The following is a 27283-nucleotide window of genomic DNA, read 5'->3' as shown; positions in this document are numbered from 1 at the left end:
TAAATCAGACCATTATTAGATTAAATATAAATATTTGTTTGTTCATGTGTTACAAATAAATAAATGCGCATGCGCTACACATACCTTTGTTGCACGGAATGATTTTAGAGACGGACTCGCGCTTGCGCACATATGTGTGGGAGGAGCCAGTCCCAAAACACGTAAAATATTATTAAAAAGGTTTTTTTCACGTGTTTGTAAGACAGCCACTCCAGATCTGTCTGCTTTTATGCATACTGTAAAAGAGAATGGCGGTATAATGACAGGTTTGAATTTAACTCTTGTTCATTATTTGGGCTTGACTATATGAGGTTGTTAAATGATTTAATAAGTGTGATGTCCGCCGCACATGACATAATATCAGTCTTACGATCTGGCAAGGCTTAAACATTCTGCACTTTGTACAAGTTGCTGAGGCATGCATTAATTATATTAACTTATATATTGTAGGAAAAGTTTTCAACATGACCAGAAATATTCAGATTTAGAGCAAATCGCACACTGTACTGAGAAAGGTAAGTTACATCCGGGTATTCACAACCCCTCTTGTAGGATGTTTAATGTATTTATATTGTTTATTCTCACTGTTTCAGAAGTAGCTGTGAAACAGTTGCCATGGATATCCTACCATGTAAGGAGGAGGAGGAAGAGGAGGAGTGTGCTGCGATGGAGTTGAAGCAAGCAGTTGATCCTGGCATCCAGTCTTCAGTAAGTAAACTTTCTTTACATGTGAAAACAGTCAGGAGCCTCCTAATAAGGTGGCAGACTCAAGTTTCAACATTTCCATCGAACCGTGGCACAGACTAATCCTGTGTTGACTTTTTTCATTTGTATTGACTTTATAGATGTATAGATAGTGAGTTCATTATTTTACAGTTAGTTGCTTTATAGGTGGTGCTTTCTTAGCAAATAAAGTCCTGAATTGAATGCTTGCCAGCTGTTGACCATGACAGTCATGCACATTAAACTGAAACACGCCAAGTTAGTTTGGGTTTTGCACTACTTGTTTAGAAGTAGAGGTTTGGCAGGTTTCTATAATGGTAGAGTTCAACAGCTTGAGCTTTGCATTAACAGTGCAAAATGTCAAGGGTTGGATTCCCAGCAGACACTTTTTCCAAAGTATCTGCTGAATGCATAAAATGTATTTTGTGCAATTATGTACATGAAAAAAAATGAAATATATACATGACAATGTTTACACTTACCCAAACTCAGCATAACAGTTAAAATTTTTCAAATCTAGGAAACCAAACCTTTACATTTTTGTTTACATTCTGACTCACACATTTTTGTTGTTGTTGTTGGTTCACACCCCATAGACTGTTTTCATTTTGGATTTTACTATTGCTGTTGCACTGTACTGGTGTTGTTATCACAGATATATATACTGTGCAAACTATCTTTTCAGTTTTCATCAATTTGCTAATCCCTGTTTTAGGGACGTGACAACGACATGATCACTACACATTACGGCTTCTCTGGAGAATCCAGTGATGAGGATGATTACACAATAACTGTCGGAAATGAGGATTGTGTGTGCTGCGTGTGTGGAGAGCAGTTCCCCTTCCTAGATCAACTGATGGAACACTTTAAGACACACAAAGATGAAGTGTGCTGTAACCTATGTCAGACGAATTTCAGCCGCGCAATTTCCCTGGCATTACACTTAAAGTACGCACATCCTAGGCACGACCTCTTCTGTACGGTCTGTCAAGCCCCTTTTGTAAGCACGTGGCATCTGAATGAGCATCTGGAGAATCATCAGAAGGAACTAACAACACATAAGGAGGAAGTGGAGTTAGTGGATGTCAAACCTTTGATTGAAATGATTGACACTGATGACATCATCGAGTCCATTAGCATCCAGAGCTGGGGCAGTATGTTTTTGCATGATCATTCATATTGTCTGCCTGGACATTTGAATGTGTCTCACAGTAAAGCGATTCAAGTTCAAACTCGCACTTGCATCAGGAAATGTAATGACATTGTTAAATGTTTGCCTATGGACTCTTTATCTAAAGGTGCACAGCAGGGTAGCAGCAGTTATTTTACGGTGACAAGCCAGCATGTGAAGATTGTCTTTAATAAAGAAGCCCAAAACAATTCCCCCAGCTCTTCACGTTCATCATCTCCCTCAGGCCAATCAGAGTCAGCTTGTGAGGAGGAATACGTGATACCAGGGGAAGAAGAAAGCACTGATACTGCTGCTGAGGAAGAGGATGATGCTCTGCATTCTGGAGACACGGATTATAGCCTCGATGAAGACCTGAGCTCCGACTCGGAATTTTCTACAGGTTTTAACACTGATAACTCGAAGAGTAGTTTGGAAAGCTGTCACGAGAAGACACATGCAAATCACAGTACGAATGCAGAGTCATTTACCTGCTCAGAATTATTAGAGTCTAAGACTCTTCCAACTTCGCAGAGCGATTGCTCTGATGTCAAATTTGAATCTCAGACTCTTTCAATTTCTCAGACAAATTCGTCCACCATCAAATTGGAGCCTCAGACTCTTCCAGTTTCTCAGACGGATTCCTCCCCAATCAAATTTGGTTCTCAGACCCCTCCAACATCTCAGACAGACTCATTCACCATCAAAGTTGAGTCTCAGACTCCTCCAACATCTCCGACAGAGTCCTCCGCCAGCACATTTGAGTCTCAGACTCTTCCAACTTCCAGGACAGATTCATCCACCAGCGCAGGGAAGAATGGGAATGATTGTGAGAAAAATCCAACTTTTTCGTGTCGTATGTGTAAGGAGGAATGTAAAAATAGAGATACACTGCTTAAACACATTGCTAAAAAACATCCCACTGCTGTTTATATCTGTGAAGGCTGCTTTAACACATTTCCCCAGCAGGATGCTTTCCAGAGGCATGCCTGTTGGAAAAGACCTACAGGCCAAATGAGCGTTTTGCTAGCCACCCCAGGAACACCGTTACCTTCTCCTGCAGTAGCCTCTACAAAGCTTAGTCAAAACTTAAAAATCACAAACTTAGTCCCCAGTGTGACACCTGTTACTAAAATTTGTGAAACTGTTGGTCAAACTGTAACAACGCTGCCGCAAACAACTGTCCCAACACAGACCAGACCTTTTGGCCCAGCTAAGTTGACTGATTTACATCCACAAGCTGTGACTCCACCACCAACTCTTGTAAGGCCCCATTGCCCTCCTAGTATTCCAGTGGCACGACCTAATGTTCCTGTTAATTCACCCTCCATAGTGCGTGCCTCCTTTCCCAACCAAACCATGACGACATTGGTCGGAATACGAAATTTCAATCCGTCTCTTCAAACTTGGAACAAAATTGTTGTATCCTTTTCGCCCACTGTGCCCAATTTCTCCGCACCCATTCTAGTATCAGGCAACAGTAATAAGTCCATGCCTGCTCCAAAACTTTCTCAGTTACCTGGGAATCCTCCTGTTAATTCATCCTCCACAGTGCGTCCCTTCTTGCCCAACCAATCCATGACGACAGTTCATATTCCTAAGCCTTTCAATCCGTCTCCTCAAACTCAGAAAAAATTTCTTGTAACTCTTTCACCAACTGTAAATGGTCCTGCCCCTATTCAAGTATCAGGCAACAGTAATAAGTCCATTCCTGCTCCAAGACAGAAATTTGTAGCTAATATTACACCTTCTCAGTTACCTGGGAATATTCCTGGTCATTCGCCCTCCATAGTGCGCACCTCCTTGCCCAAGCAATCTACGACGACCATTTGTCAGAACCAAATTGTTGGTTCATTTTCGCCCACTGTGCCCAATTTCTCTGCACCCATTTCTGTATCAAGCAACAACAACAAGTCCATACCGGCTTCGAAACCTCTTACGTTACCTGCAAATGCCCTCGTGACTCACGTGTCCTGTCCGACTCTGGTAAGCGCCCTTCTACAGAAGAACCAGCTTAAGGTTTCTTCGCACACATCATCTGCCAAGGTCCAGGATCCTACTACCGGCTCCCTTAAAGCAGTGGCCATGTCTCGGAGCAAACGCAAGGATTTAGCTCCGAAAAAAACCTGGCGCTCAAAGTCTATCTTCCCCTGTCGTCATTGTGGTGCTATCTCAAGACAACCCTCACTAAGGCTACGTCATCGCTACTTACGCCAGCGGTCGCGGTTATATAGATGCAAGTGTGGAAGCTCATTTCAGCGGCAGCTTCATTTACTGAGGCACCAGGTACAGCACGCAGAGTCTGTCCGGTTTGTTTGTGCATGCTGTGGAAGTACATTCAATGGGGCACATGAATTGGCGAGGCACAAACAAGGGTTAAAGACTAAGCATAGACAATATGCTAAAAAACAATGCATATCAGCGTTTGATTGTATCTGTGGCAAGCTGTTTGCAAGACCCTCTGCTCTATTGTGGCACATGCTTAAAAATACAAAATCCCTGAAACACACACACAAAAAACATGGTGGATCAAATGAACCTGCCTCTGCTGTTTAAACCAGATGTGTGAATGAGAACTTGAGGAGGTTCGTTATTTAATCTTTAATTTTCTGTGTTTATCTTTCTTCACTTTTGGATGTCTGTATACGTTTTGGTGGTGGATCCTATTTGATGACTGAAGATTGAAAGTAAAATGTATAATCGTTTCAAAAAGTGATACTTTAACACCAATAGTGCATTTTATAGAGGTACTGGTATTTTTGTTTTACCTTTAGCCTCTGTGGTGAATGTTGTACATATAGTTAAAGATGATGAAAGAGAAGTGTTCTGAGTTTTGCATTTATTTGATTTATAAACTATAATAGTTAAAATGGTTTCTGTCTTACAGTACACATGTGATTGACTCTAATCAATTTGTAATAAAAACAATACACACACATACAGAGCATTTCAACATTTGTTGCTCTTTTTTTTTTAACTTTAATCGTTTTTCATACAACACAAAGTTCTTTTAACATGAGATGGTTTGTTAAAATGTGCAAAAATAATGCTGTAAACGTTTCTCATTCATTTTCAACCAGCTCTTTATGTTGATTTCACAATTTAATCAACTTTAATCAAAAGCAATCAAATGGTTTGCTTTACTGTGTTTGCTTTAAAGCTCCTTTATAAGCAGCAACAGTTAATGATTGGTGAAATAATGAGTCAGGTGCTATTCAAATGTTCCACTCATGGACGTCCTTGGGCCAGCAGTTTAAAATGAGTGAAGACAGCAGTAAAACTGACATCTAAAGTTCCTGCTTGTGGTCCAGTTGCAAAACACATTCATATAAATACAACAAAGCCTGGGCTCTCCTGTTCAGAATGACTCCTTCATTATGTTTATTATGTTGCATACATTGCTAGGAATTTAGTAACTGTATATCCTAAAACTTACAAGTCTCAAACTTGTGCAATGCATATTATTGTCCACCTGGGGGAGATACAAACAACAAAACGCAGTCATCCTCAGACAGCCTCAATGAACCTAATTAATACAGAGTTCCTCCGTGTAATTAGGGCCTGCATGTGCCATCATTTTACAGATCCCCTGTTACAATACAGAGCTGATGGATATTCCCATAATTATATATATATATTATTAGAGTGAACTTTGGGTGTAGGTGGTTCAATTAGGGTCAATGTGAGAAAGCCTGGCCCATCCATGACACTTAATAAAAATGTTTTGACTTGCGTTGCAAGCGTGTTACGGATGCATTCATTAAAGTAACAAACACAGGCTATATGCATATTTAAGTTTTCTTGTCCATGTTCAACAGATTCAGATAAAGACAATAATTAAAGATAGTATGCATATACAACCATCTAATATCTGTAAAGAGAATTTGAGAAACTTGTGATTTAGAGATCTAAACCTTCTATAAACCTATTATGGACTCCTAGTCCATATGCAGTTAAACAAAGAATAAAAAAGCTTCACATCCTTTTTTCACGACTTGAGGGCTCTGTGCCAGCCTGTTCCAGGTGCCTTCTTGTCTTGCAAATTAACAAAATTTGTTCTTAATGTAAAACCAGAAATTCCATAAATGATCATAGCTCTGGTATCACTGTAAAATTGAAACTATAAAAATTACAACCTTTAACTAAACCAAAGTTGATGGCCTTTCAGTTCATTTTCAATACAAACATTAAAAAACACCAAATACAAACACTTCAATGTTTTATCATGATGACAATGAGTATCTGTGCCTGTTGCTGCTGTTAATCTCATAAGAGAAAAGCTTCTTCATACAATTCCTTCATAAGCTCAACACACCAAGTGGCTTAGGAGATCGCTCAGAGGGTGCAGAGTATAGTGGTCTTCATAATAAGTTTGTCACCTGTTTAGAAACAGAGATTTTATTCCATAAACCTATTTACAAATGTAGACAAATGCATGTAAAACACATAATATGCATGATTATTGTCTCTTTTACACATACAGTCTTTACTGGTAAATTGGCAGCAAATAGGCTTTATGCCCAGCTGCACTACTTTCTGAACTTCAGCCAGCTCCTTGTTTCCTGTCTGCCATTATTGGACAAACTGATTAATCCGTGTGTGTTTGATTATTGTTGTTGTGACTACTGAGGTCAGACACACCTGGATTAATCAGTTTGTCTAATAATGGCAGACAGGAAACAAGGAGCTGGTTGAAGTTCAGGAAGTAGTGCAGCTGGGCATAAAGCCTGTTGCGGTTAACAGATCATGTGTGAATGGAACCTTACTGGATTGCTACTGCCAATTTACCAGTAGGAGGAGTTGTTAGATTTCCAGTAGTTTACTGGTACAATGCTATGTGCGAACAGATAATAGGATTACGGGTATGAGCACCGTAATGGGCGTCAGAACGTGTTGACCGGTTTGGGCCAATATAACGCTATTACATTTTTGTACGATTTGCTTTTGCCCCTATGACGTTCGGGTTAGGGATGGGGTTTCGTTATTGTTTTTTATGATAATTGTACACTGTCAGAAATAAAGGTACAAAACTGGTACCTTTTCTGTCAATGGGGCTGTACCCTAAGTTTCCGTTTGGTGCCTTTACAGGAATACAAAACAGAATACAATTTTGGGTAGATTACTGTACCTTAAAGACCTACATTGTTAGAAAAAAGTCAAAATATGTACCCTAGCTGTCAGTGGGGCAGAACCTTTTAAAAAGGTAATTGTATGGACCATTATGTAAACATTTAGTACCAGTATGTACCTTTGAGATACTAATATGTGTTTTTGAGGTACTAATGCGTTCTCTTTGGTCCCAGTACCTCTGAAATAAAATGAAATCCTTAGGTGCAAAGCTGTATTTTTTGAAAGGGTACAACCCCAGTGACAGAAAAGATACAGTTTTGTACCTTTATTAAGTCATAAAACATGTATGAATTCTCGTGAGAACAGGCTGGCCAATCGTAACATTCTGCCTAAAATGTATGGAAGCCAATGATGCTCCTGTTTCCTACTTGAAATCTAATATCTTCCAGCAGAACAACTTCAATAATGACAGAATTTTCATTTTTGGGTGGAGGTTCTCTTTAAAGTTAGCGTCCACATCTCCACCATCTATTTGCCAAAGTGCCCACTTCCTTCACACATCCTCTGTGGAGCCTAATGTGTAAACATTACTGCTGTTTTAGACGCAGGTTGCGACTCTTTTCCCCTAGAGTTCAGTTTGAAGTCAACTAAAACAATGTTGTTTGGTCAAAAGCAACTGCACAACTGTCAGCATTCGCCACAGAAGTGAAAACAAACTGCATTTTTTTAAAGGAAACTTCCACTTTTTGACAATGTTTGACAGAGTTTACCGGTATTTTAGTACTAATGTGTAAATACATCTTAGTTGTAAAAAGATGGAACACTGTTGTACATGTGAACGGCGCCTTTTTGTATTTATTACTATGCGAAAGAGGCTCAATGTCTGTATTTCACCAGTATTAAAATATAAACACTATGATTGGCCATCTTTCATACATAAAAAATATATGACTGTTATTGTTTCTACACTCTTAAGAAGGAAAATGAAATCTTAAATCTTTATTTAACTTTTGAGGGTTCTTTATGGACAAATAATCTATTTTTAAGTGTATGTCACAATATTAGATTGTGTACGCTATATTCTGTACTTAATGTTTGTACATACTGTATAATTCACAGCATGCCTTGGACAAATAGTGGAATTACATATCTACACATCTCTATTCCTACTTTGTAAACATAGCTTGTAAACTACACCTTAAAGGTGCACTGTGTAATTTTTAGAAGGATCTCTTGACAGAAATGCAAAATAATATACAAAACTATATTATCAGTGGTGTATAAAGACCTTTCATAATGAACCGTTATGTTTTTATTACCTTAGAATGAAACATTTTTATCCTCATACACAGAGGGTCCCTTTACATGGAAGTTGCCATTTTGTGCCACCATGTTTTTTACAGAAGCTCTTAAGGGACAAACTTTTTTACTAAGTTATCTTCAACGGTGATATGTTTGTCCTGTGGCGGCTACCGTAGCTTCTCTATGCATTTCAGAAGCTATGGGTGAGCTGTAAACTGAGTTGTTGGTTGCAATTTGCAACCTCACCACTAGATGCCACTAAAATTTACACACTGCACCTTTAAGGGATAAAGATTAAAATTCTGTCATCATTTCTCACACTAAGGGAGATTAGTATTATTTCATTATTGACAGCATCACCTCTGATCCAGTCTGTTGTGATGTAGTGCCTGTGTGAGCAGCTCTGAAGTGCTCTGAAAGGAGCGACTGAGCTCATCAAGCTTCTGCTCCATTGACATGATCCTCTGTTCAAGATCATAATAAGAGCTGTTCCAGTTTGCGCTTAGATCACACATGATCATCTGCATCTGTTTGTGGACACAGAGAACACACATGCAGGAGGGTTTCTGGAGGAAATATGTGTGGAAATATGAGGTTTAAATACATTGTGAATATTGCAGACAGTATACTTTGATTTGAGAATGAATAATATTTTTAATGATTAAATAATAATTTATTAATAAATGACTGGTCATTTAGATACATTTTTTTGTACCAAAAAACCCATTTCACATTCTTTTTCAGCTTTATTTCTCATTTATTTAATGAAATACAGTTTGAGTGGAAACACTGGAAGATGTCTTGTTCTCCTCAGGCTCTCCTTTCCTTGCAGTTATTTTTAGGCAGGCAGCCATAACGCCGTGTCAGACTTAAGCTAATCTGGACATTTTACAGAGATTTTTATGGGAGTTTCGCAGAAAGTGCATTCGTCCAAACACCTAGCAATAAAGAACGTGGGCCAGTCTAAGGCACTAAAATAACACAGATTATACGCATTTACTGTAGCGCATGGAGCTGGTTACATGAATGCCCCCGTAAAGCACAATGATGAATTTCTGGGTTACCTTTGAGAGATCCACCATCTCGCTGGCATAATCTCTCAGCTTTCTCTGCTTTAGCCTCAGGTGACGAAATCTGGTTAAAGAGAGAGATGTGTAATCATTAAAGTTTGCAGGTGTAACGTTCACATACATCCATTCTTAAAACTCTTGGGCAGTTGTGTTGTGTATTTTAGCAAAAGCTTTTGTCGATAATTCATCTCAAAAGTTTTTAGCTGTATATTGGTGTGCAATAAATCTCTCTCAACATTTTTTGAACTGAAAGTTGTTGGTCTGCTCCTGAACCTTCTGTGTCCCAAAAAAGCAAACCGCTTACGGAAACCAGTCATTGCAGGGGGAACTAGTAACTGCTGAGGTACGCAAAAATGACAGACTGGTGTCCGTGTGACATGCAGACCAAGAGCGAAATGGAAACAGAGCAAAAAAAAACAGAAACCAAAATGACCTTCTGAATTTTGGCTGCTCTGTCCAACCACTGAAGTCTTGTTTTAGATGTCACTTAGCACTCATTTCATTCCAGCATATTTTTGTTGGTTCTGCTAACTGTAAAACGGGAAGCCACCTGTGCACCGTTTCTCCTGGTCATATACACGAATGAAACATTCTGGGTGCCAGATTCCTGGAGTTAATAATACTGTGAACTACTGCAATGAAAAATTCACACATCTAAACTTCTCATAAACTCGTCACATAGAACCAGACGGCTGAGCACCTCTTTCAAATTTAGGCCTTTATCTGCAAAAAAAACAGGAGCACATGTTGTGCACCATGGAGTGGTGACATCAATCAGATGAGTGATGGTGAAATAAGTCACTTCCAGATGCTGGGGGAACATTGACTGATCACGAGATCAACAACCGCAAGGCCATTTATTATAAAAGCAGCTTATGCTGTTCGGATCTGATATGATATATTTGCTGTGTAAAATAATGGGATCTTAGTGACTCTGAACTGTCACATGTACATGTAAAATGTATCTAAAAATATCATTTTGAGAGAAAAGAAATGAAAATAAATTAACACTGACTGTATTATGGGGTTCAGAGTGCAAAATTAGGTCTTAAAATGACCTATTATCAAATGATTACATAATTGTACACTGTAAAAAATACTTTGCTGCCTTAAAATTTTTTGTTAAATCAACTCAGATTTACAAGTCATGTCAACAAAGATGAGTTGTCACAACTTATAAAATATAGTTGAGAAAAGTCAACAAAATTTTATAAGTAATAACAACTCACCTGTAGTTATAACAACTCATCTCTAGTCAAGATAAATAATAGTAAGTTGAAATGACTTGTAAATCCGAGTTGATTCAACAAAAAATTTTAATGCAGCAAAGTATTTTTTACAGTGTAATATCAGCATCAACAAGCAAACAATATAATCTTGGCTTCCTTGGCTGTTATAAAAATAAGAAATCAGGGCCAAAGCGCCCAGCTAAAGGTGAAACTATTCAATGTTATGACGTCTAATTAATATTTCTAATTAATATGAGTTCTTCAGTTTATCTTTATATACACTCATCTAAAGGATTATTAGGAACACCATAATAAAACTGTGTTTGACCCCCTTTCGCCTTCAAAACTTAATTCTATGTGGCATTGATTCAACAAGGTGCTGAAAGCATTCTTTAGAAATGTTGGCCCATATTGATAGCATCTTGCAGTTGATGGAGATTTGTGGGATGCACATCCAGGGCTCGAAGCTTCGTTCCACCACATCCCAAAGATGCTCTATTGCTATTGGGTTGAGATCTGGTGACTGTGGGGGCCATTTTAGTACAGTGAACTCATTGTCATGTTCAAGAAACCAACTTGAAATGATTCGAGCTTTGTGACATGGCGCATTATCCTGCTGGAAGTAGCCAACAGAGGATGGGTACACGGTGGTCATAAAGAGAGGGACTGGTCAGAAACAATGCTCAGGTAGGCCGTGGCATTTAAACGACACTAAAGGGCCTAAAGTGTGCCAAGTAAACATCCCCCACAACATTACACCACCACCACCAGCCTGCACAGTGGTAACAAGGCATGATGGATCCATGTTCTCATATATGAATATATATATATAAATATTTACTATTTAACAGATAAGAAAAAGATTTTGTTTTGATGCTCTTATCATAAAATCAATCATCTGTCATCCTTTTATCATGCTAGTTTTAATTTCTGCATGCATAATGTGTTAGAAAACATTTCTAAAATATGAATATTGCATTAAATGTACATTAAATATGTTTGTTTACTGGAAAATTAACCCACCACCTTGGTGTTGCAAGTGCCATGTGCTACGAGCTGAATTACAGTATTTTTTAAGTAATAGTTAACCCAAATGTTATATAAAACTATATTAAATTATATATTTTGTATTAAAATGCTTTGATGTTATCTTCTTATACAAAGCTGAACACAGCGAAGCTCCAAAATGCACATACATTCATCATTAAAGTAATTTAAATTACCTCAGAGTGTTAATATATGGTCCAGTGTGTCTTCTGAAGCAAAGCAACACATTTGTGAGAGAAAACAATTAATATTTTGAGCTTATTTAGCAATCAATGGACAGCATGTCAGTAACATTAAATCTCACTGGTTCTTTCATGTCTTTTGACTAGTTGTCATTAGTGACCTTGTTTGTGAAATCAAGGTTAAAGTAATAAAATCTAATAATGTGATTAGGAGCATCAAAGTTTGATTTCAAGAATTAAGTTTACATTGATTTCAATCTTTGACATAACGTAACTCAGTCAGTATTAAAGATATCAAGGGTATATTTTATTTACAGTATTTGGGATGATTTTGTGTAGAAAACTTTAGCTGGATTTTTACAGGCAGGGTCAAATATGCATGTTTCATCATGAAACATGCAAGAACCATTGAGAATCGTCGATTTTGGTGTGCCACCATGTATCAATCCTTAAATAAGTTCAAAATATTATTCTCCCACAAACAAATCATTTTGCTTCAGAAGACATATATTCACCCAATGGAGTGATTTGGACTACTTTAATGATAGATGTGCATGACAGCATAATATTATTCATTTGTGTTCGATTGAAGAGAGAACATCAAACATCAGGAAAGGCATGAGGGTGAGTGAATTATTAAAAAACAATTCCTTTAGTGGTTAAATGCACATTGTGATGTTAATGGATCACTCACACACGAATAGCTTCCAGCAGGCATCGTTGATGATGTCGATGTTCTCCACGGTTGTCGCTTCTTTTGGTGGTTTGATGTAGCAGCCAGCACTCTCTTAACACGTTGGCAGCTGCATGCCGGATCTGTGGCACAGAAAATAGATAGATTAATAAGTTTTCTATTTATCATAACTGTTCTATTATCCTCTGTTGATGCTCTAACTAGTAAATGTTTGAATTGTTCACCAAATAATTGACAGAAATAAATAAAACTACTGATATAAATGATGTAATTTTAAAAAACTAATACTCTTGTAATATAACAGCGTTCTATTGTGACGTCTTTAAATTGGGACAAAACTATAACTATGCAGATCAGATCATGCAAAAAAACAAAAAGAAATTTCATGGAAGGAAAATGGTGTGGCATATTAAGAGGAGGTTTTGAAAAGAACACAAACAGAAAACAAAATTGCTATTTTGAGGATGAGTTGCGGATGAGAACAGTGAACATAAAGTTATATAATGGCTTACTTTTTATGAAACCCATTCCTCTACCTTCTTTGATTCTATTACTGTCTCATTGTCTTCCTGTTGAAAACCTGGTTACTCATAATGATGTCACGAGCGCCGTGCCAATTATGTGTGTTTGTGGTTATTATTAGAGTTTCCAGGAGGGACTGTGTCCAGATGTCTTCCTTTAAGTATCATCAGAGTAAATCATTGTAGGATCTGATGAGTTGGATCTGTGGCACGCTCACATACACACACGCAGTGATGTACCCTGTGACAGGATATGGCTTTTGCCAAGCTGAAAGCACAGGATCCTGACCTACCTACATGATTATGTTGACAACCCCAGTGTTTATAGTGCTAGAAAGCCATCAAATGTCCTCTTACACCTGCCATGAGAAACTGTATTTACTCTTTGTAATATGATGACAGATATGCAACACATTTTATTTTCCTACTCTTGGTGAGCATCGGCCAATGAGTTTCATGGCTTTTCCAGTCATTTGTAATTAAAGCATTAGGATTTTTATTTATTTATTTTACATTCACAAAGAGCAATTTCTAGCTGAAGAAATACTTTAGAGCTGAGTGTAACTAAAAAATATAAAGAGTTTAGATGCAAACCCTCCAAAAAAGTGTGTCTGACATGTTTTCTTGTAAATTAGTAATATTTTTATCAGGGTCTTATGTTTAGGTTCAGTAATTACACTTTAATGGCAATGAAAAGATTATTAGTCAGCAAATTTAATTTTTTTAGGTAAAAACTTCCACTTCTTAGAAAAGTGCTGTTCTTTGGACAAGAGTAAACATTTGCAAAATCACGAAAGATGCAACTAGAAACACTGCAAATGATGAAAGTCAGAATTCAAAACGAAGAAACTAAACCACAAACAGGGCAAGCTGTGATGCACGTGAGTGCCACATTCGGGTTGTATTCAGGTCCAAGTACCAAAGTTAAAATGTAATCCACATTTGTCTTCGGTGCATGTAGAGGACTTTGCTAAAAAATTGACGTGGCTTTTAACCGTTTCTGCCAGCAAACAGGTATTTCTGAATGGCCTCAGGCCGAGATTTGAAGCGAGAGTATTTGATGGAGTTGGCGTTTAGTGGTTTTTGCCTCTGAGCTCTTTGTCTTAGGCCACCATGCTACCATTAGGTTTGTTGTTTTTGAAATTGTATAGTGATCATATATCATTATTTCTCAGTCTCTTTATTAGAATACAACCAGAAAATACAGGAAATATGTATGTAGTATTAAAACCAGTATAAAAGTATAAGCTAAGGTGTCAATGATTTAGGGTAAACTCCCCTTCCACTTGAGCACTAGCAGGAAACTGCATGATCTCTTAAACCTAAATAAAATTAAATCCTAATTTCTAATTCTAACCGAATGACTTCAGGACTTCAGTCTGCTCAAAAAAGCTCAAGATGTGTTTCGTGCCATATTAAATACTGACTGATGCCTATAGGAAGACATTTAGTTTGTTTTTAATTTTATGTATATATTTCCTGTATTTTTTGGTTGTATCTTAATAAAAACAGTGAAACATAAATATGGATGAACATTAAAACTTTTCTAAAACAACATTGCTGGTTATTGTGGCCTAAAACTTTTGCACAGTACTGTATTTAATTTAAAATCTTTTAAAACTTTATTCATTTTTCTATATGTGTAAAGTCCCTCATATTTCCAGATTTTTAATAAACATGGGAACCCTGTAATTGATTAGTTGAATGTAAATAGTAAAAGTACACTTCCATTTTTAATGAATGCGGTCAAAATCCAACCTCTGAATTTGGTTTCAGTGATCCGATCATAATCCAAACTGCAAATATAATAAACTGCAATCTGATTGTAATCGGATCACTGTTAACAAATTGATGCCAGGTATGAAGAGGGCCACAGTGGAATCATGCACCTGTCAACAGATGCTTGCCCACTCCAATATACCTGAATCCCTCTCACTCGCTTTGCAGACATCTTCCTTTATGAATTTATTTTTGAGGTCTCCATCTTTACTGATAAGCAAACAGATGGATCCTGTGCGAGGAGTGTAAAGCCCTACCCTGACCGCCTATCTAGCCATCTAAATCCACCCTTTAAACGCCCTCTCTCCTGTTCACAGCATCAATGAATCTTTTTTCCTGTGTCTAGTTAAACCTCTCATGGACTGACACAAGTTCTTTTCCTGATTGTTTCCTCCCTTTGACGCCTTTTGTTGGCTATTAAGAGCTCAACTGCTTTCTATGCCTGGCCGACCTAAGCGTTTTCCCACAGTGAGCTGCTGTTTGGAATTCCCTATTTAAGGAAAAATAATATTATAAAAAGCCTCAGAAATCATAACACGCGTGCTGTATGGAAAATAACGTTGCTTCCGCCCATGTGTGTTCATCCTTTGGGTCACTGCTTTTTTCTCATGCGAAACAGAGAGCTGTTATTTAAAGGATATAAGCGTTCCCAAATCCCTACATTGAGCTGATTATTATTCAATCATATTTTTATTGCTACCAAATCAGCAGGTGTTGCACAGTGAATGTAAAGACAATGAAAATTCGAAGAGGCCTACAGTACATTCTGAGAACCAATACTTCGACACAAATCCATGTGGTGGTCCATATGCTCACCCGTTTAGAAATCTGAATGTCCATCATGAAGAAATGCACATGTTTCTCCCCTTTGTTGAGCGCCAACTTCTTAGTCATGACTGCTACCAGCATAGCAGTGCATGCCACACCCTAACAACAAACACACATGAGCATGGTTACCAAATGTTTCATTATTTCAAACATCTACTCAGGCATAAAGTATTTTAAGTTAACATTGTTCAGACAATACACAGAATTCCATGCATGACAAAGTGCTGATTGCATATATTTGCATTTACCTGAGCTCCTTACTTTGTTGCATTAAAGAAATGAAAGATGAAGAAAAAGAGATTGAGAAGAAGAAAAAACATTGATGACAGTTGGATAAATTTCCCTAGTCACTTAAATTAGGGAATTTTGGAAAACATATTTAAACCTACTATCATTTTTTACAAGGGGTTTCCCTTAATTCTGCTGTTAGACAATATCTTCCAAATTCTTCAGTGTTTACTGTCAAAAATAAAATGGTAGAAAAACTGTCCCAAGCTGTCTGGGGTAGTACCTTTTTCTATAAAGTCCTTATATTTACCATTTAGGTACATATATGTATGCATTTGGTACCAATATGTACCTTTGAGCTACCAATATGTACATCCATACTGAAAATTCCAGCAAAGACCAGCATAAGCTGGTGAGCTGGTTTTAGCTGGTCTCACAGCTTGTTTTTAGCTGGTATTGCTGGTGTAGCAAGCTGGTCTAGCTGTGTTTTGGTCACTTTTTAAGCTGGTCTAGCTGGTCTTAGCGGGTGAGGCTGGAAGACCAGCTTGGCCAGCTAAGACCAGCTACTGCCACCACCAGCTACTGCCACCTTAAACCAGCTAAAACCAGCTACCAGCTTATGCTGGTCTTTGCTGGATTTTTCAGAAGGGCTCTGGGATGTTAAAATGAACTCTTTAGGGGCTCGGGTGAAATGGGTACTCCCCCAGTGACAGCTAGAGGCCTTTTTTTTGACAGTGTTGTAATCTGATGCATCAAGATACACACCCATCTTTCAAACTATCCCAATCGTGAGGAGAATCTGAGTTCAGTCCTACATGCAACGAGCATAAACATGCAAAAACAAACATATTTACTTTTACAAAGTTTTAGCCAAAGCAATTTGAAGTATGCAATTTTATCCCTGGGATTGAATCCACAACCTTTGCACTGTTAATACAATGCTTTAGAGCTACACTACATAACAGGTGAGAATAATGGAAGCTGGTCATGTTTTTGTTAAGGTGATGACCAGTATGAATCTAGAGATCATTGTGAAAGGCATGATAAATACTTTTGCTGAATCAGCTACAGGTGAGAGGGCTTTCCCCAACGTTTTTGCACCCAGTGTTCTGTTCCAGCTGGATTAGGAAACTTTTATCTGGTTTTCCAAGTCATGGGCACAGGTTGGCACGCCCTCCTGATCTAGTGGCGCCAAATGCTATAAACCGCCTAAAAATGGCAATGGTGGAAAGTTTTCCCTAAAAAAAGGGGAAAGCTTATAAAAAGACTGCGCGAGAGAGGAAAAGAGGAGTGATGGATTTTTTTCCACTGTGTCAGGGAGGTGTCTGAATTTGGCTTTAGATCCTGTCGTGTGAGCCCGGTGCCACTATCCTGACCATTTATCAGCTCGGATCGGAAATGAGCCGTGGAGTAAAGAGGGTAAACGATTCGATGTACATGCAGCTGTGTAAGTCAGAGCAAAAATAGAAACCAAACCCTCACAAATATATGAATGGAACGTCACAGGACATGTTTGTTTGTTAATGTATACATACTGCAACTGCAAGGATTATTTCACTTTCTTTTCTGATCTGATACATTTATTAAAAATACTTAAAGGTATACTTCGAATATACACCAGTCAACATTTGAAGTGGATCAAAATCTTTTATAAAAGTTGAATTTAAACCAGTACCCAATAACTGTTCTTGTCTTAGGGCAAGCTTGATAAGCTTTTTTGACCCGCCTCAAATGCTGACTAGTATATATTGAAATATTTTAAAATGTAGTTTCAACTGTTTAAAGGCATCTGAAAATAATTTAATATAATGCAAAAAAATGCAGCATGAAGTTAAAGGTCACGTTCTTTCTGATCCCATTTTTCAATTAGTTATTGTGTAATGTTGTTATTAGAGCATAAACAATACCTGCAAAATGATAAAGCTCAAGTTTTCACTGTCAGGCGATATATTTTCTTAACAGAAGTCTCCTTTCAAAGCCTACAGCGAACGGCCGGTTTAGACTACAGCTCTTTTGTCAAATTAACATAAAAAAAGGTTAATTTGACAAAAATGCTTAATTTCATGTGTCAATATTCATTAATGCATTGACAATATTTACAATGATATTGAAACGATGCTGCACAGGTGTTACCAAAATATTTGGCTTATACGTAAACAATGTACTATATGTACTATATGTATTATATTGCTGAATCCTACCCTCCCTTCTTTACTTCTCAACTTAGATACACCCAGAAACTCACAAACCCTGTGGATTAAATAAAACAATAATCATACCTCACATTGAAACACTTGTAAAATTTCTGCTATGCTATGAAAATATGTTAAAACCACAGTTAAAATAATACAAATTTTTTAAATGCTCTCTGAGAAACAAATCCCCATGACGCTGCAGAGTACAAGGATGGATGGAAACACATTGGGTTTTTGTTAAAAGGTCAAATGTTTAATTTTCCAGAACTTTTTGTGCCATTAAAATATTTGTTTGCTTGACCAATGACAGGAACTTTTTGAAAGTAATAAACCTATTATATCATTTTGTTTGGTGTCACAGAAATGACACTTCACCTTTAAAGTACTCTTTCCTTGCTGAAAATGGTCTCGCAAAAAAGTACTTACTGATTATGAAACACATCACGGACCATGACTCCTTCAGCGGTTTGCTTGTCAATGCTACATTACTGAAGGATCCCGGTGCTTTTGTAAGGCAGGGTGGGATGACAGCTGTAACTGGTATAAATAAATGTGTCCAGATGGCCCTGGACCTCATAACTCAATCACTATTCTCTCAATGTGATGAAAATGAAGCTGGCATAACTACAGAAACTAATCCACTTTCACGCACTGCACGAAAAAATTCAGTGGATGCATTTTGACGCCCCATCTACACCACAACAGAGCAATGTGACTGCATCTTTGATTACTTGGAAGTTCACAAAAGTGCATAAAGCCTGCATGCTAACACGGTTCTCACATTAAAATGTTGAGTTAAAAAATGTCAACCGTTTGAAATTGTGTTCTGGACCATATGTGGTATGCATTAGAGAATTACATATGTAGATGAGGTGTTTTTATTTTCAACTGTGCTAAAGTTGTGGTTTAGATGGATTGGGTTTAGAATATTTTATTATTTCTGTCAATAATAATTTCAAATGGCAGAATATAAATGACTAATTTTGAATGCATATGCACACTTTAAAAAAAGTTGTGATATCGGGGCGGTACCATTTCAAAAAGTACACTTTTGTACCTAAATGGTACATATTGGGACCCTTTTAATAGGAGTGCATAAATATATACTAATAGTTATAGTCTTATAATTACCATGACACCTGTGAAGAGACAAACCAACTTGCCACAGCTGGTATGAGGGGACACATCTCCATAGCCCACTGTGAGGAACGTGATGGCTATGAGCCAAAGCGCCGTGTCCATACCACCTGTCTCTACTTGTTCCTGCCTATAGGTGGAGACAGAGAGTAAGTGAATGTAAAGCCTCTGTGATTGATTTGCTATACAATGTAGAAATATTCATGACATGTACGAAAACATATTTCATGTGACTTCAAACCCGAACTTAACTTGAACTGAACTTAACCTGAAAGTCTTGTTACCACAAGAACAAACAAACAAAAGCGAAACGAAGACAATGACGTTAATGAATTATACAATAAAAGTATTTACTATGTACGCCCTGCCAAAAACAGTTCTTGGAAAACTGAAACACATGGTTAGTGACATGTTGCCAATGCTGAAAAACAATTTGTCTGGTCCTAAAATAAATGTAAGCGTAGGAGATGCGTAGAAGACAACATTTCAAACGGATCATTTACATCAGAGATGGCATGAATGACATAAAAGCACTGATGAACTATTTATAATAAATCAAGTGGAAATGGATAGAAAAATAAACACTGCTGCATGACTCTGTGTACGCAGGATGCAAATTTTGGTCAGATTTGGTGCGCAATTGGCTTTGGTGAAATAAACTCCCATTATGTTAAGCTTCTGTTTTCTCAATACTTCCATTATTAACAGGTAAAGTTTATTTTGAACCATTTCAGTGCATATGCAACTTGTGTTTGTGTTCATTTAACTCTTAAAGGCGGGGTGCATGATCTCTGAAAGCTAATGTTACATTTGAAATCACTTAAACAAACATGCCACTACCCCAATATAATCTGGACCTTCTTTTGATAGACCCGCCCCACACATATGCAACCCAGCCACCGATGTCGGTTAGTAGACACGACCCTTACTGCTGATTGGCTACAAGTGTGTTTTGGTAGTCGGCCCTACTCCCTTTCCCAAAGTGTTTTTTTTTTAATCACACACCCCGCCTTTAACTGTATTTGCATGTGCTTGTGTTCTGTACCTCTCGCACAGTCGCAGCATCCAAGATGCTGAGAGCCAGAAGAACATGATGAACACCATCAGTGTGCGGGCGGGATACTGGTTCATCAACACTTTAAGCACAAAGCGAAAGGTGAAGTTGATGTAGTTGAGGGAGCCGATGCTTCTGTAAGAAGCGCTCAGGAGAACCTTGCTGTGCAACAGGACGGCCCTGTGCACCAGATAGAGCCTCAGGAACATAAGGGCGGACAGCAGCAGCTCCACATCTAGCAAGACGTCTTTGGGACTGGAGGACAAGCAGAGAGGAGAAGAGAAATTTCCCTCTGATTTCCCCTCCAGCCTGTTCCCCATATCTGGCCTCAGGTAGGTAGCCACAGGATGGATAGAACATACAATGAGTTCCAGAGAGATGCCAAGCACCCGGTTACTGGTCATGGCGATTCGCCAGTCCACCTGGTTGTGGTCAATGATGAAAAGCTTGAAGAAAGGAAAGAAAACAGGCGCGATGTGCATCAACATGAAAATCTCTTGATTGATCTCACAAGCAAGCAATGATTAACAAAGTATGGCAGAGAGGAGAGAAAGAGAGAGAGAGAGAGAGAGTGAGCAAGACATTCAAGAGCGGAGCCAAAATAAACCCAACCCTGCCCTCTCTGATAGGGCGTTTGTTGTGAAGGACAATCGTGTCAGTGAAATTACTCATAGCCATAAATTACGAAATAATGGCTCATTAATTTTTACACATATAAAGATAAAGAATGACACTGAGAGGTGTTTTCCTGATTTAGCTGATATTGTACCTTTTGTCGAAATTTAGCGGCTGAGAAACCTGTTTTCCATAAAGTATGAGATGATATAAGTGTTGTACGCAAGTGCTGTCTGTCCGGTATTCTGTACAATATTGTACATAATATTACAGCATTAGTAATATGTGACCCTGTCAGTGAAATCCAGGCTAAAGACTCATAATCTAATAATGAAATTATGAAAAGCATCAAAGTATCATTTCTCTCAATGGCCTGGCTCAGTCAATATTAAACATATCAGTGTTGTAAATAGCAAAAAATGACTTTAGTTGAATTGTTATAAACAAACACTGAACAGACTTGACAATTAATGATTGTGTTCACAAGGCCGAGAAACTGTTTTTTTTTAGACTAGCAGGTGGCTCCACATGTCTTCCTTCTTTAATTATACCAGATGGATTTTAGATTATTTCAGATGTTACCCATATGTCTGTTAGGCATGAGAGTTTTTTCATGTTTCATTCTTCTGCCATGTTTTGTCTTATGATTGAGCTCATTTGGCCTAACTTATGTATTTGGTAGCCATATTGGGGTATAATTGACAATTTGCCTTATGATTTCACTCTGATCTAGTAAATTAGTTTTGCTTTGCTTTTAAACTTTTATCAGTCTTTAAAATATAAACAAGAGTACCCCCCATATCACCGACGCATGAGCAGTCCAGATAAGGCCCACCGGCTCCTAACAGTTCACGCCGCTTATCTCTATTCTGCATATGCCGATCCTTGTTATGAAACGCATTCTGTATCCGACACTGTTAAAACGTCTACTTTTCTATTCAATTCTCCATTTATTTTGTTCTTGCTTATCAATAAATGTGTCATACAACATAAATCCTGTGCTTTAAGCCATTTCAGTGGAACCAGAAATTATGCATCATAAGACAACCGAATTTCGTCATATATTATTCCTAGCAAGACTTTTATCACACTATAGGGCTTTACACACTTAAAATAAATAACCCTGGGTCAGTGTTGTAGTCGAGTCCAACTCAAGCCCGAGTCAAGACTAAGTCCAGACATCAAGTGTTGAGTCGATTCAAGGCCACTCGAACACGGACGCGACTACAACACTGACCCGTGTTATTCTAAACCCCCGGGTTAACAGATATCTTTTTCACATATCACACTGTTCATACTTAACCAAAATATGCAAATAAGAACATTAACCCAGGGTTTAGGTATGCATAGTGTGAAACATCAGATTTTAAATACCAAGGGTTGTCTCATTACCCCTGGTTAAGCAGTGTAAACGTGAAACAGATCTCCCAAGATTCAGTTAACCGGGGTTAGGATTAAGTATTTACAGGGTGAAAAGCTCTGCTTAACCCGGGGTTAAAAGCAGGGTTTAGAATGACTCTGCTTTAAGCGCAGTGTAAAAAGGCCTTATTTTTACACAAAAAACTAAGATGATAATAAATGACATGATAATGCTGCAACAGAAGGAACCCAAAGACAGCATCAAAGTGTTGAGATGCTGAAAATTTAATATAGAATCAAACAGATATATATTGAATAGAAACACTCACTCTGATGTCTTTATAATGAAAAGCAATGATGAGAATGAGCAGACAAGCAGTGGAGACGCTGATGAGGCCATTAATGGAGAGGGCATATATGGATCCCTATAGAGAAAAGACAAAACAAAAAGAGATAATTACTTAAAATCTGATGGATTTTCCATGTGAGAATGAATAAAACGATATAAATAGATCTCATGGTCATCTAATAGGTAGCCTAAAGTCACAGTATCAAACATTAATTTCTGCTGTTTGAAAAAGCATCAAGTATATGTGCCATTAGAGGTCAAAACTCAAATCCATTATTCAAACAGGCACTAATTATGCAGTAAATGATGTGGAAAGATGCATTATGACCGTAGGCAGTTTTAACAGCCACAAAAGGGGAAAGAGTCCAGGATTTCTAACTCAACATGATATGTGCTACATTTAAAGTTTTAGGACTTTCCATAAAACCGTAAGGTTTTACCTTAAGATGATACCTTAAGATGATAACCATTACCTTAAGATAATATTGTTTTAAAAATGTTATTCCTTATTATGAACACTGTAGAGAAGAAATACAAACTCTCTAAAACGTTATTGGGGAAATTATAAATTGGTCTTCTTAAAAATTAATTTGAGGATAAATTTTTAAGAAATGGTAGAAATATTTTTTCTTAAATTACTTAAAGTATAAGTATTAGGTCTGCAACAAACATTGCATATTAAAGTTTATTCACACTGATCTGATAAAAGTCAACAAATGCATTAGTATATTCTAATTTTTGTTGGTGTTTGTTGCCGTTTCAATGTGTATGATCCGAGTGAATCAGCTGTTAGATCTCAGGTATGGGTCGGGACCTGTTGTACCGTATGCTTCATGTTATACTATTTAAGTTACATTCGAAGAAAACTGTCTGGTATATGACAAATGAGAGACCACTTTTCATAAAGACCCATCTGACATAACCAGATTGTTTTAATACGGCAAGGTGCAGGTAGTGGAAACTTCCACTGCATTGGTTTTAACCTGCGAAAGGCATGCTTTGCATTAAAGAGGCTTAAAGACTTATTGATTCATATTCTGCCATACAATCTATTGTATTGCCAAAAAAGCTCAACCACATATAACTAATATGCAATTATTGTAAGATATTTTATGATTTATTTGTACATGATTGATTTAAGGAAACAGTTAGTTTCAGGGGGGTTAAAGAAAGTTTTTCTTCTCATTCCAATCACCATGGTATGTGGAGAGAATAACACGTGAAAATCAGCACAGTGCTTGCGTCCCATTAGAGGTCAACACTTGAATCCATTATTCAAACAGGCACTAATTATGCACTAAATGGTGTGGAAAGATGCAATATGACCATAGGCAGTTGGAGCAACAAAAAGGGGGGCAGAAGGGGGGACAAAATGTGGAAAATCTTGCATAAATAGCTACTTTTCCTGTAGAATTTGGTTTCCAGGAGAATGGGAGCCATAAATACACCAGCACACTTGCAGAAGTAAAACTAAATTTCAAACTTGAAATGATTTTTTTCCCTTTAAACTGTCACGCACGATATGACAAAAAACAACTCCACGAACGTTCACAAAGTTGTACTAAAAAAACAAGTAAAAACAATAAATAAATAAATGGAAGGGAAAGTAAACCAATAAGTTGCCAGACAGGTAAATAAATGCAGGTGACGAAAACATGACCCAATTACTGATGCACTTAAAACTGCAGGGTACTGTAAATAGAACTAATATGTTATAAAGGCCCACATGAAGATGAGTTAGAAATGTTACATTTGATCAACATTTAAGGAATAATACTATTTATTTATTTGATAGTTACAGTATGCCACTATAAACAATATATTTTCTGATACTTGTCATAAAGGTTTAGCTGCATTCTTTAAGTGTCTGTAAATAGCCTACCTGTTAATACCAATGGAATGAGTACCAGAGTAATTGTGTAATAATTTCAACAATTTGTCTTCAACAACATTTGGATAAACAACATTTAAATTGTTACAAAAAACAAAACAAAAAAAGTGCTGAGAGAGGAAAATATTGTTACAATTAGAAGAAAAACACAATACTGCAACATAAAGATATGCTATTGCTTAAATTTCAAGACACAATCTTCAATTTATTTTTATGTTTGTATGTATAATTTCACAGCATTATACATTTCTTTGCATTTTAAAGCTATTTCTCCTGATAGGCAAGGTTGTTTCCGCAGCTCAAACTTGTAGACCACAAAGCTGATTTTTTTGAAGATATGACTGAAGCAGTGCTGGTTCAAATATTTAGCAACTCATAATTTCTAAAAAAAAAATTGGTAGCTTAAAAAAAATCTATTACTTGAAAGGCTAAAGGCAGTGTTCTTTTAATTTAAATGTGACTTTAAAGACTATCATTACGATATAATTTTGCCAATATTCAAAGGTTATTCTTTATCCACCAGTCATAATTTTCCAAAATAAAATGCCATTACATGATATTGTGTTTCATTACAGGACTGCAGTTGTACTCACCGGCTGGTACACTACAGGACACAGTTCGGCATGTAATATCATCAGCATTATTCCTAACACCGCGGCTCCCAGAGACCACGCGCAAAGGCGCTTCTTGTCCTCCAGAAGAAACTTTCTGTCCCGCAGTCTGTAAAGATTCCCCCCCTCGATCGGACCGAGTCTCTTCCCCGACTGCGACAACGGCAGTCTGACCTCCGTCGTCTCCCCGTTGTGGTTGACGAGTCCATCACAGTGTCTGCCATCCACCTTCGCGTCGAGATGCGTAAAGCGAGAAGTCATCTCCATAGCGCGCTCTTATTTTCAGTCCACGCAGACCTGATCGCCGCTGTCAGTCCCTTTGTCTTCCATCCTGTCTTTCTCCTTTGAACAAAATGTCTAACACACCGGTGTAAAGCATTGCACGGCAAGCTCAAACAGGACTTCAAGTTGTCCGCTATTCCTAGCGCAATAGCAAAGTGAATCCTCAAATGCGCGCTCCCACCTGAGCTCTGCCACTCACACGCGCCTTAAGTGTTGACTGTAGCTACACTACACGGCTCTGTGGAAATAAAGCGCTGCGAAACTCTTCAGTATGAGGTTTCGCTCTTACGTATGCTGTGGATCAACTACATTAACGTGTGAAAATGCTGCCACCTAATTTGATTACTGTGACTCAAAACAAAATTGTTTTCTTCATTTGATGTCATTGCAGTGTTTTGTTCAAAAAGTGCAGTAACAAAAAAGCAATAATACATTAGTCCTGTACAAATAACCAGTGTCTAATGTTAGGAATTAACTTTAAAATGTCTAATATTTGTTCTCCAGCATGCCACTTTTAATGCAAGAGATTTTGTAATGCAAAAGTTTAATTAACTCTTGAATTAAAACAGCAGAAACTCCACTGCCAAATTTAGCTGCATTGAACATTGTTTGCCTAGGATTAAATACCAATGAAAGTGGACTCAAATTGCATTTAAATGGTCTGAAATTTGCTTTTTTGTCTGAAACATGTAAATTTGAGTCCACTTTCACTAAATTGAGCAAACAGACGATTGGAAAATTTGCATTAATAGACTGTCACATCCCTGATGAACTGTTTTGACAGGAACTCAGGAATAGTTAGCAAGCATGGTGTTACAGTAGGGTTGTGACTGTCTACTCTTCATTTAAAACCCCCTCTTTGTAATTCAAACTATTTCTATGCTAAAAACCTTTTGTCTTCCTCTTGGAATGATGTTATGACCTTGGGCCATGTTCATAATAAGCTTTACAATGTTTCCAGCATGTACAATATACTTGCCTTTTGAAAGTTATTTATCTTTTATCTCTTTAAGACTCATAACCTTCAAACAGTTCTAAAACACCATCACGAGTGCCTCATCTTAGGGGCTTAAAACTATAAGGGGAAGCTTCCCAAACAGGGTTTATTTAAAACATTTAAGAAGTTTTTACAAACATACACTACAAAATCGTGAGACAAAACAATGTCACTGATATATGTTAAAATTAGTCAGGACAAGGTGTTTTTAAATTAAAGCAGATCAAACATGCATTTTAGTCTTGGACTAGGATAAGCCCTGTCCAAGAAACTGCCCCATAGAGATTTTACATAAAACAAAGACTTTATTTTGAAAAGAAAATTACTTAGAATAGACACTATGAAAGTAAAATATGCAATGTGTCTGCTTAATGCTAACATTTAACAAAAACAGTAATATTTTAGTAATAAAATATATATTTGTAACAAATTAAAGGATGGACAGTTTTAAGATGAATTGGCCAAAGCAAAAACAGTATAAAGAAATGCAGAACCACAAACATTATTAAAAATGTTTAATATAAAAAAGCACAGTAGGGACAAATAAATATACAATTGAGGTTTAAGAAATAAAAAAATGAGTAAGTTACATTGCATATATTAAACCTCATCCAATTTTTCAACTAAAAAGAAAATCAATGTGACATTCCAGTCCTGAAAATAGTTTACAACAAAAGTTGGTGGTTTCAATTATGATTCTGTAAAATATTTATATAAATAAACATTGTATTTATCCAACAAATCATTTTGTGGGAATGAACACTGTAAACGTTTACATGCTGTTGAATTCATAACAAACACCGGCAAGTTTCTAGGACCAAACGATGCGAACAAACAAAACATGATTAAAATAAAGTATGGCTTTAGCCTTAAGACAATATAGTACCACCTAGTGGTTTTGTAATAAATTACAATAAAATTACCAAGCTACAAGCATAACAGCATCATTGTC

At 37.3% G+C, this 27283-nt stretch overlaps 2 protein-coding genes across 3 annotated transcripts; one reads left to right on the top strand and one right to left on the bottom strand.

Moving 5' to 3' along the window:
* The first annotated feature begins 139 nt into the window (after positions 1-139).
* Positions 140-4694, top strand: LOC135727696 (uncharacterized). The gene is made up of 4 exons (XM_065245665.2): positions 140-266; positions 451-515; positions 594-708; positions 1439-4694. Exons 3-4 carry the CDS (start codon positions 616-618, stop codon positions 4445-4447), a joined length of 3102 nt encoding a protein of 1033 aa, XP_065101737.2. The 5' UTR covers positions 140-266; positions 451-515; positions 594-615; the 3' UTR covers positions 4448-4694.
* A 554-nt stretch (positions 4695-5248) lies between these two features.
* Positions 5249-25586, bottom strand: kcnn4 (potassium intermediate/small conductance calcium-activated channel, subfamily N, member 4). Of its 2 annotated transcripts, none has more exons than XM_065260969.2 (9): positions 25035-25586; positions 22531-22626; positions 20219-20673; positions 19168-19303; positions 15602-15712; positions 12486-12607; positions 9328-9397; positions 8624-8829; positions 5249-6270 (listed from the first exon to the last, which is right to left on the bottom strand). In XM_065260969.2, the coding sequence occupies exons 1-9, from the start codon at positions 25317-25319 to the stop codon at positions 6267-6269; spliced, it is 1485 nt and encodes a 494-aa protein (XP_065117041.1). In that variant the 5' UTR covers positions 25320-25586; the 3' UTR covers positions 5249-6266. The 2 variants fall into 2 exon arrangements, with proteins under 2 accessions (XP_065117041.1, XP_065117042.1); XM_065260970.2 differs by having other exon boundaries at positions 8624-8790.
* Positions 25587-27283: the final 1697 nt, after the last annotated feature.

Source organism: Paramisgurnus dabryanus, chromosome 13 (assembly GCF_030506205.2).
Source record: "Paramisgurnus dabryanus chromosome 13, PD_genome_1.1, whole genome shotgun sequence".
In the NCBI taxonomy this organism is placed as follows: domain Eukaryota; kingdom Metazoa; phylum Chordata; class Actinopteri; order Cypriniformes; family Cobitidae; genus Paramisgurnus; species Paramisgurnus dabryanus.
This window is presented reverse-complemented; position numbering and strand designations above follow the sequence as displayed.

What these genes read in the sequence shown, in the direction of transcription:
- kcnn4 (XM_065260969.2), bottom strand. Translation starts at nt 25,319, where the DNA reads ATGGAGATGACTTCTCGCTTTACGCATCTCGACGCGAAGGTGGATGGC. An exon ending in GTCCTGTAGTGTACCAGCCG is followed by an intron (nt 22,627 to 25,034) that starts GTGAGTACAACT and finishes TTTTCTCTATAG; the next exon opens with GGATCCATATATGCCCTCTC. An exon ending in AGATGGTGGATCTCTCAAAG is followed by an intron (nt 8,830 to 9,327) that starts GTAACCCAGAAA and finishes TATTTCCTCCAG; the next exon opens with AAACCCTCCTGCATGTGTGT.
- LOC135727696 (XM_065245665.2), top strand. Translation starts at nt 616, where the DNA reads ATGGATATCCTACCATGTAAGGAGGAGGAGGAAGAGGAGGAGTGTGCT. An exon ending in ATCCTGGCATCCAGTCTTCA is followed by an intron (nt 709 to 1,438) that starts GTAAGTAAACTT and finishes TCCCTGTTTTAG; the next exon opens with GGACGTGACAACGACATGAT.